Below are 10,607 nucleotides of genomic sequence, written 5' to 3'. Positions count from 1 at the left end.
CTCTTCTTACCTAGGGGGTGAGGCCGTCTACATTGTGTAATCATTGAAGACACCGTTTCAGCTTTGTTTTTGACTTTGGTAATGCAAAGAATAGTACTCCACCTGATAAAGTCTTGGGAGACCTTGTCTCCGATTTACACAATCACATTTTGCTTGTTGGAGGTCCACAACTTGTTGGAACTTTGTTAGGGTTTATGGCAGCCAATAGAAGTTTTCTGGATGCATTTTCCAATGTATTTCAATGGAGCAGAAATAAGCTTGATGACTTTGGTCATTTGGGGCCGTGGTTTGGGCGTAGTTTTCTAAAGGTCAATTATGTGTTCTGTTTCTTCAAAAGTAACAATTACGAAGCTCCTCTCCAAATGACCAACTTATAAGACACACAGAGGAAAATATTTGAACCATATTTACTGAGTTGCGTTACAACTGTTTGAGTTTTGTAAAGGTCATGCATTCACATCACCTGCATGCGCCGACTTGTAAGAATAAACGTTTACACGTTTTTGAGTCAAGTATCACAATTTATTACAAAAACTAGAACTTTTTCATCTGTTAGTGCTGCCATGCTTTAAGCATATAACAATGCAGTATAAAATATTCACCCAAAAATCCAACAGTAAAAGCAAAGATCTTAGATGCTTACGCAGCATTTACAGACGTTAAGACATGCTGTTACTGTACAGAGAACATTCCTATTAATGTACAAACATTCTTCAAAATGCCCCATTGTCACCCATGAATTGCATTTCAGGACAACACTGCCTCTTTAAAGTGTTATGATAAACACATTTATGAAATCAAATTCAAGAAAATCAACAGGAACACACAAGCACTCATCAATGTGCTGAGATTCTTTTCAACAGCCCAAGGCACTCAGGCTTGAATGTTGGCAATGGGCATGTCACCCTTCACACAAAATCACGACAAGCAGTTGGCGGGGGGGATGAAAAGCAAGGGAGAAAGCCAGTGGTCTGTCTCTTTCAACAAGTCCGCTTTGTCCATTTTCACAGTGAAAATCCCTGGCAGTCAAAACAAAAGGAATCTCTCGAGGAAGTTGTTTTGTTGAATTGCAGGGGCATCTTTTTACAAAGACTACATGACCTTCTACTGTGTTCAATCTTTCATTTGTGTTGCCATGAGCATCCTCGGGTCTCCGAAGTGAAAACATCAGACAGAGCCACAGTTAAACCTGACGTGCATATACGCACCGCACAATGCTGTAAATGTGCCAATGCCCAAGAACTCTGCCAAAGAGAAAACCTGGTTTAAAAAAAAAGGTTGCCCTAATTTTTTTAAACTCAGCATCTAGTCACTGAGATATTTGCCTCTGGATCCTTCAAATTCCATGATAGACGTTGACCGCAGCGGCCTCAACAAATGCACTGCCTTCTCTCATCCGGTTGAGAAGTTAGTTGAGGTGGCGGCAAGCTTCAAATGTCCACTTTGAGGCACCTCCGTAAATTTCAAGGCTCGTTTCCAGCCATGCAAAAACATTGCCCACTTGTGCTTTGCTGCTGCAAGTTGCCAAATTATATATTTCTCCAACGGATAGTTTCCGATCCCAGATGTGAAAGTTGGCGAGATCTCCAACGAACGCTTGGGTTGCGTCGAACCCTCCTCCGTACGTGTCCTGTAGGAAAAACAGTTGAATTAGTCCCTGAAATTATGATGTCTATTTAATGATCAGTTTTTGTTTCTTTCCTTGAGTGGGCTGAAATAAAAAAAAATAAAATTAAAAATCACGGAACAGCTTCAGAAAACAGTCATGATTGGTCGTTACCTAAGCCCTGAGCAAATGTGATGTCATTTTCAGTCTACAAGTGGCAAAGTGACTGCCTCCTGATATAGTTGAAAATGGTGCTGAACTCGTATTCCATAAACGCACTATTAATCAAAATACCGTATTTAGACTTGTGGGGCTAAATAGACTATATTATTATAAAGAACATTTTTGGGGTTGATTTCCTCTTTTAGACTGTTTATCTTACAATGAAAGTCAAAAAATTGTTTTACAATACGTTCTATGCCGCCCCGCTAGACTAAACACGGAATTCTGATTTATATTGTATTCGTACAATATGAATAATGCAGCAAAATCCATCAGTTTTTTTTTTATCCATCTCAGGGGGCGGCCATTTTGCTTGCTGTCTGTCAACTGGAAATTAGATCAAACTCAGAACTTAGGTAATGACCAATCACGGCTCAGCTTGCAAACATCACATAACTCAGGAAACAGGTGAGTTATGATCAGTGGTTACCTGAGCCATGAGCACCTGTGATGTCATTTTCTGTCCAGAGTAAGTGGCAAAATGGCCGCCTTTTGATATGGGATAAAATAGGTGAATTTTGCTACTTAACTCATATTCCACAAACACAATATTTATGAGAATGCCATGTTTAGATTAGTGGGGATGCATATAACATTATTGTAAAGAAATGTTTTTACCTGACTTTCCCTTCAATAATCAATTTAAGATCTACTTTAAGATGTTTGGTCTTGAAGGTGATGTTGAAAAAGCTTTTCTCTTCATACTAGCATTTTGTCTTCCCCACAGTCAAAAACATGTATATTAACTTAATTTTTATCTGCTCCCTTGTCCAAGTCAGAAATCTGTATAGTGTAGTGGTTCACATAAATGAATTATGTGCATAAAATCAATGCCCCATTTACTCATGGCAACCAGTCCAGGGTTCAGTTTGCATTTTAACCTTAGTCAGCAGAGACCAGAAAACAAATGGTAACTACAGAAAATGAATGGACGGAATTCTTGGACTACCATTTTGACCCTGATCTGGGTCCAAATTGTGACAATTTGATGACATTACCTGCTCTTGACCGAGGATCATCAGGCCTTGTGGTTTTATAGGATGGTACGGGGCCAGGTTCTCGCCACTCCCCCTCTTGACGCCATCTTGGAAAGCTTCCCAGACGCCATCACGAGTGGTCCAGGTCACACAGATATGATGCCATTTGCCGTCATTGATCAGGAAAGGCAGTTTGGCAACCTTGATGGGCGGTGCAGACATAATGTCAAATGCGGCAACCTCAATCGAGTCCAGCCAATACGTATGCTCATATCAGGCAGGATGCAAACTTAATACCTTATCATTAATCAGTATCTCCATTGGGTTGTTTCCCCATTCGATGAGCACCAGCTCGTTAGCCTGACCGGGAACGGCGTAGGAAAAAGGCGTGCCCACTCCTGGGGACGCGTTGGACTTGAGCCACATGCAAACGGTGAGGGCGTACATCTCAGGCAAACTCTTCTTCACCTTTGCGTACATGTAGTTGGTTCTCAGCGGAAATGTGAGCTGGAATTTATCCAGAGGCCTGTTTTCTCGCTGACCTGTTTAGAGGAAATAGAAATGTGTTTGCATGGCATATATTTCGGATGATGCAGTCAACTTGCAGAATGCTGCCACAAGTGCTACCACATTTAAATTTTGTTAGCTTAGCCCGCTGACATTTACAGCCACTTCATTAGATACAGACGCTCAATATAATGAGATCTGTCCCTCGTATAGACCAACATGAGGCAGTCAAAATATGAGAAACACCTCTGCAGTCCATGTATGACAGTGGCGCCCAACCACTGTGCTGTAAGAGATGTGTTGCGGGATGAAAATATACTTATGAAAATATAATGTATCATTGTTTCACTATCTATGCCAGCGACATATAGTGGCATGTTGAACAATTTACATGGTCCATCAAATGACACAAGTACATCATTAAACTGTGTAAAGATGTCCGTTTAGATGAATTCCCATGGAAAGGAGTATGGACAACCCACATGATATCCATGGATCCTGGATATTTTGCATTTCATGCCTGTGTCTTAATTTGCCTGATCGATCAATGACATCATTAATTGGCTCAAAAAAATAAGACATGAAGCCTACATGTTCAATGTTAATCAGTGTTTTTGAACAATTTTTTGGGTTAATTCTTTTTATTTATTCCAATGCATTTCAGTTGGCGGCAGTTATACATGTTTTTTTGCTATTCGTGGGTCGGGCCAGTGCGAATGGGGGTGGTCGACTGTATAGAGTAAATATAAATGTATTTTTAAATTGTCTGAAAAATCCTGATTGTGTAAAGCCTAATTTTAATATAAAAATGACTTTATTTGAATAAAATTTGTAATATTCATTGTATTTTTCTAGTCCTTTACAAATTGTGTTATGGTTGCAATGTAGCCTAATGAGTGATTTCACCTCAAATGGGACTATGGCCACAACATTAGGTTCACTTACACAATCTAATGAGATTCAATTGAAGAGTTGTATGAACCAATTGAACAATGTGGATTGTTGTGGCTGTAGTTTGTCGTACTGTAAAACAACACTGAGCAACATTTTTCAGACTATATTGTATTTATATGAGGGGCAAAATATACTTGCACACCACCCCGCATAATGCAGTAAACTTCTAATACCACAACAGTGTCACTCAGATGTCTTTAGTTATGATCGTAGTTTTTTTTGCAACCGTGTCTCACAAGTCTCATTTTGTCACACTACGTTGTCTTAATGTTCATGATTTCATACCTAACACTGTTTCTATTAGCATTTTCTGCAATTATCATTCAGCGTTCACTTGTGTTCCAGTCTCACACATTATTCTTTGTTTGCCTAATTGTTGTTCTAGATATGTGCATTTAATAATAATAGGTAGAAATTAACAAGCAGATGCCACACTGTCTGCTCATCTCTCATCAGATTGTACTAGTATGCGTATTGAAGCGTCCAGTGAATGGGTCATTCCCAACACGCTCGTACACACACGCCGGGGATTTACATAGGAATTATACATTACACAACAAATCCACGCTGGTGATGCTCCAGATTTGCTTTAATCTCAATTTGGTAAAACATCCGAGGAGCGGTGACGTTTTTGACCTTCATCTCGTGCTTCATCTCGCCACATGAACACTTGTGTCTGCCAGGAGATCAGAGCTGTCCCAAACACTCGCGCACGTTTTTGGTTTTAGCCCTCAAATGGAGGGATGAAATGGTTTAATCTGATGGAAGAGCAGTAAAGCCTCCAAAAATATTTGCTCTCTCATGAGACGGCAAACGTGCCAAATCAGCAATGATCTGTTTTCAGGACAGCTCTTGTTCTGTATTTCAAGGACCGCCCCTTAAATCTATCCTTTACGTAGGCAATTTATTGTGTATTTTTGTTGTTGTTGAACATTCATACCTTTCTCCAAGTCGGTGATCCTCTGGTGCAGAGACGTGAGGGTGGACTCCACTCTCCCACGCTGCTCCGTCTCATTCCGGAGTCCCGGCTTCCCCTCCTCGATGCTATTCACTCGGGACAACACCTGTTTCTCCAAGTCATCGATTTTACTTTGGAGCAGATCTTTGAGGCTGTTGGCCTGCACTGAGTTGTTACTTCGACTGAATTGCTGGGAGAAAGGAGGGGAAAGATACACTTTGAGCTTTATATAAGCAATATACTCACACTGCATAATAAAGGAATGAGAGCTGAAATTGCTTTTATAAATTTAATATGACATTGCATCATACTAACAGCTACTTTTGATGTGCACAGTTGTGCTCATAAATGTACATGCTTGGGCAGAATTTGTGATGACTTAAATCAAAAATAAAATCACTCGTGCATAGAAAACATTTTGCAAATTCTGCCAACTGTCTCTGGTCAGCATTATTTTAGTTTTAAATTAAATCTAAATTTAATTCATTGTATTATATAAAATATTTCTATTTAAATAGTGTATTAAATAAGTGCTTTCAGAAGCACCATCCTACCTCAAGGTTCTCCAGTCTCTGCTTGAGGGACTGTAAAGTCTGTGAGAGTTGCGCCAAAGTGTCCGCGGGGCCCCTGAATACATCCCCCATGGTGTTTTTGGTGCCAGCCTCTTTCCTCCGGCCCCCGGGCCGCCCTTCCCCTGCCTCGCCGCCGCTCTGGCTCTCGCACCGCGCCAACTTTGAGGTCAGTTCTCTTATAGTCTCTTTCTGGTTCATGATGGTCTCCTTCTGCTGCAGGACCGTCTCCCTCAGCTGCACCACGGTGCTCTTCAAGTCATCACCGGGGACGCTGTTCTGCAAAGTGGCTGCGCATATGTCCATATCCTTTGGGACCGAGGTGCAAATGAATTGCGTCTGTCCTCCAAAGTCTTGACATGAACTCTGCAAAAACAGGCATGAAAATAGAAAAAATCTCCAAAAGCTCACGTCCCCCGTAGTTTGCATGTTGCCGTTTGGAGGTTTGTGATTTGCTTTGGTTTTCAAAAAAAAAAGAAGCCGCAGTGACTTCCCGCGTGTAGTGCAATCCGTGTGTGGAGGAGGACCCGTTTTATACAGGGCGCATGCTTGTGCGCAGAGCAGCTTCACTGCATCACCACCGGAGGGGAGGGAATCTGAGCCCCTCATTAATAGGCACCAGAGGCAGCATCACTTCCTAAAGAAAAGCCCCTCCATTTTGCTCCCGGGCTTGCACATGTTCAGCTTTTCTATCTTTTCAACTACTTGTCCTTTATCACTGCTTGTTATTGTTTGTAGATGGCGGGAAGCCAACACAGCAAACTGCTGTTGTTGGTTTTCTCTCTCTCTCTCTCTCTCTCGCTCTCTCTCTCTCTCTCTCTCCCTCTCTCTCTCTCTCTCTCTCTCTTTCTCCCTCTCTCTCTCTCTCTCTCTCTTTCTCTCTGATAGGGACCAGGGCAGCCTACAAATAGCAAAAATCCTTGTGTAATTAAAAAGCATGTAGTAGGCTATTGATTGATTGATAGATTGATCTTTCTCTCTCTCTCGCTCTCTCTCTCTCTCTCTCTCTCTCTCTCTCACTCTCTCCAACACACAGACGCACACATGCAGAACGCAAGTTGAGTTTCAGCACCAAGGACAGCAACATTCCAAAGTGCGGCGTTTTCTCGATGCCCGATACTTTTTTTTTTTTTTGCGTCACACACACACACTTAGACTAGCAGCCTCAATGCTTATCTAGCTGTAACTGTACAGCTATGTCGCACGCTACCACCAAATAATTCCATTCCAATCATGATGTTCATTATCCAGGGACGACACATTTATTACTCTCCTTTGTCCATTCATGGCACATCATTCAGTTAATGCTGAATCATAAAATCAGAACATTCAATTAGCAATGAAAATCTATTGGAGCCGTCGGATTAGAATGGATGTATTAGTGAAGAGGAATAGGGAGACATTGAACGGATGATTAACAAATGGATTTGAATGTGTTTGAGGGAGGTGCTTGGGTGGTGTTCAATGAGTCATGCATGACTTCCATCATCCACACCTAAATAGGTCATAAAGCTGTTGATGTACATAGTGACTTCATTTCAATGCAACAAAGCCTAATGGGAGCATCAGTTAAGATGGTAGTTGTAAACTCTCATAGGCATAGGCCTTTATATAGCAAAAAACAGCCATTATTTTTCTATCCTGCTTGTCCTCTTTAGGGTCGCAGGTAGTGAGTTTTGGGATATTGTCCAAAGCGTGATCATGTATCAAGTTGCTGATAAAGTCAAAAAGAGCCCAGTTAATTTGACATTTGACATAATGTAATTATATCAATGATTAGATCAAGCTAATATATTTGTTTTTATTGTGTCAATTTATTTCTACGGATTATTCTGTTCATGATCACGGGCAAACTGCAGTCTATCAGGCAGGGCACAACCCAAGCCAGTTGTCAGCTGACACATTCAAATCGACACCGAAGAACAATTTCCCTCTATGAACCTCACACAACTGTTTTTGGAATGTGGGAGGAAGCCGGAGTATCTAAAAAAAGATCAGCACGGGAAGATTTTGAAAATCAAACAGAAAGGCACTTGTTTTTGTTTTGGATTAAAAACAACAAATCTCAAGAGAGACTAGACGCGAGTCTCAGACAGTATGAACAGTCACTTATTAAAATAGGGACTTTTTATAATATTGTAATATTGTATATATATTAGTGCTGGTGCTGGAGTCTTCATGTTTTGGCTATAAATTGATTTTAATGTTGTGTGGCAAAGTTATGGCGACGGTTTGTCACATGGGTCTGAGTCTACACCTACACCTGTTTTGTGGCGGCCGTGGCTCAGGGTGTAGAGACGGTTGTTCGATCCCCGCCCTCCCCAAGTCACGTGTCGTTGTGTCCTTGGGCAAGGCGCTTCACACACATTGCCTCCAATGCTACTCACACTGGTGGATGGAAGGTGCGAATGTTTGGTGGTGGTCGGAGGGGTCGTAGGCGCACACTGGCAGCCACACTTCTGTCAGCCAGCTCCATGGCAGTTGTGGCTTCTTAAGTAGCTTACCGACACCACAGTGTGAATGTGTGAGTGCATGAATAATGTCTCCATTCCTCTGTAAAGCGTCTTTGAGTGTCAAGAAGAGCGCTATATAAATCCGATGTATTAATATTAGTAGTAGTATTATTATCATTATTATTCATTTGCTTAGTTTTAATGGAATTTATTTGGTTCATGTCAAAGCTTATTCAGGTATTCCTTTTTAAAATGATGGATAATGTGTCTGTAGACTCTTAAGGCATTTTAGCTTATTGTGCATGAAAATTTGCAATTTTTAGGATTTACAAACTAAGTAAGAAATAAAAGACAAATTATCTTAAAACAAAATTAATAATTTTTGAAATTTTGCTCTTGCAGAGTATATAATTCTCACAAAGAGATCAATAAGACTTTATGTCTTGATGTATGAGTTTAAGTCTTGGTTAGATAGCTGATTTTTTCAGTGTATCTTTTTTTAAATTAATTTTTATTTTAATTTTTATTTTTTTTTATTTTTTTTCAGTGTATCTTATAGCAGCTCATTTTGGGGTATTGGACTTGATCAAAGTTACCCTGACTAGGTTAGATGATGAAAATGCCACCGACCCCAAAACCAATATCATGATACTTTTGATACAAAAGTGTTAGTGGTACTTACCTGAGGTGAAAAAAAATATGACAAATCATTTTAAGCAAAGCATTTTTCCTTAAAATTGTATGAAATGAATGGCAATTTTCTATTCTTCTAATTTCAACATTTCTAGTTACTGACTGTAAAACGGCCACAAGAGGGCATCCAACACTGGTATCCACCACTGATATCTTGAAATAAGGCCAGGTATCGACCTGATACCGATACCTGGCATCAGTACTCACCCATCCTTTAGATAAAAAAGGAAAAATTTGCAATACCGGTTTATCGTTATTGTGAACACAAAGAAAAACCTATTCAAATATACTTTTGCAATAATTTAAATATTTTTTTTAAATCTTGTTTGGAATTTCCAAGAGTTCTAACTTCTTAGTAGTTAAACAAAATCCAGGTCCAAGGTCTTTGGACTACATACTGTGTGTGTCATCACCATTTGATAGCATTTTGAAAAGTTTATAAAAGTGATTTACTCATAGTGAGGCCTTATATGTGACATAACTGTATTATCAGTATTCAAGGGGTTGTTTATTTAATATTCCGTTGAAATGACGCAACAACGTTTAAGAGAGATTGAAAGATAAAAGATGAATGTGTTGCTGTCATCTAAATGAGATGTCTGCCATCGTTGAAATGGCAGACAAGATATCAGTCTAGAGGCCGATTACAAACAGTAAGTGAAAGTACCTTTAGGATGAAGTATGTGGCATTACATTCGCAAGATTTTTAGGTACATATATTTTTTTGCCTTATATTTATTGACGATACAGAAAACAGACAAAAATGAAAGTGATTTACAGTGAGTTTTGTAGCACACAGCCATCAGTATGCACGCTAGAAACAACAATAACAAGTTCCTTTCAAACAAGCCATCTGGTTTATTTGCGATTGGCTGCCGACCAATTCAGGGTGTACCCCACCTACTGCCCGAAGCCAGCTGGGATAAGCTACAGCGCCCCCCCCCCCCGCGACCCTTGTGAGGACAAGCGGTTAAGAAAATGGATGGATGGAATACAAGCTATTGTCCATAAGGCGTACGATACTGTAAAAGAAAACTTCCAATTGTCAGGGAATAAACGACACAAATAAGTTGACAACATTTTTAAAATGTATAAAACCCAAAGTCCCGGCATGTCCAAAATCTGCCTCATTGTAAAATCAGCATTTAGTACCGCCCACACTCTAACAAGTTTTCGAGCCAGATGCCTTAAGTGGGCAGAACTTCATTTGCTTGCACAATGTGTTTGTTTTTTTCTTCTTTTTTCGTTTCCGTGAGTAAGCCTATTAACGGCTGTTGAATACACCGCATAATGTTGTTGGTCTCTATGTGCATGAATTAATAATAGAGTTTGGAATAAGTTATTTTTCAAGTTCCTTACTTTATACAGTAGGTGACAAAACAATATGTCACATAAGGCGATACTAATCTGGTACAAACAACTACCGGTCGCTCAATTCTACACAAAGGTCAGCGTCCACCTGCTGTCTCCATAACAATCCATTCATATATGGTGGGAATGTATTCTGCAACACTGCTAATCAATAGTTGTAATCTCACATGTTGCCTAGTACTTTTTCATTGTTCTGACTTCTGCTGCTGATGTGAGAGTACGATGAAGGGAGGCTAACAGCACGCTGACTTGGTGCAGTACTGTATGCACTAATGTTCTTTGCGATAGATAAATCCT

General features: G+C 40.1%; 1 protein-coding gene across 1 annotated transcript; it reads right to left on the bottom strand.

Moving 5' to 3' along the window:
* Positions 1–500: 500 nt before the first annotated feature.
* Positions 501–6,464, bottom strand: nptx1l (neuronal pentraxin 1 like). The gene is made up of 5 exons (XM_077559720.1): positions 5,779–6,464; positions 5,207–5,414; positions 3,103–3,347; positions 2,827–3,006; positions 501–1,630 (listed from the first exon to the last, which is right to left on the bottom strand). The coding sequence occupies exons 1-5, from the start codon at positions 6,400–6,402 to the stop codon at positions 1,409–1,411; spliced, it is 1,479 nt and encodes a 492-aa protein (XP_077415846.1). The 5' UTR covers positions 6,403–6,464; the 3' UTR covers positions 501–1,408.
* Positions 6,465–10,607: the final 4,143 nt, after the last annotated feature.

This window comes from Vanacampus margaritifer, chromosome 2, assembly GCF_051991255.1.
Source record: "Vanacampus margaritifer isolate UIUO_Vmar chromosome 2, RoL_Vmar_1.0, whole genome shotgun sequence".
NCBI classification, from domain to species: Eukaryota; Metazoa; Chordata; class Actinopteri; order Syngnathiformes; family Syngnathidae; genus Vanacampus; species Vanacampus margaritifer.
This window is presented reverse-complemented; position numbering and strand designations above follow the sequence as displayed.

Excerpts from the sequence above, each read along its gene's own strand:
- nptx1l (XM_077559720.1), bottom strand. The coding sequence starts at position 6,402 with ATGAGGGGCTCAGATTCCCTCCCCTCCGGTGGTGATGCAGTGAAGCTG. Across the intron at positions 3,348-5,206 it reads GATCACCGACTTGGAGAAAG|GTCAGCGAGAAAACAGGCCT; the intron begins GTATGAATGTTC and ends TCCTCTAAACAG. Across the intron at positions 1,631-2,826 it reads TGATCCTCGGTCAAGAGCAG|GACACGTACGGAGGAGGGTT; the intron begins GTAATGTCATCA and ends TTTTTCCTACAG.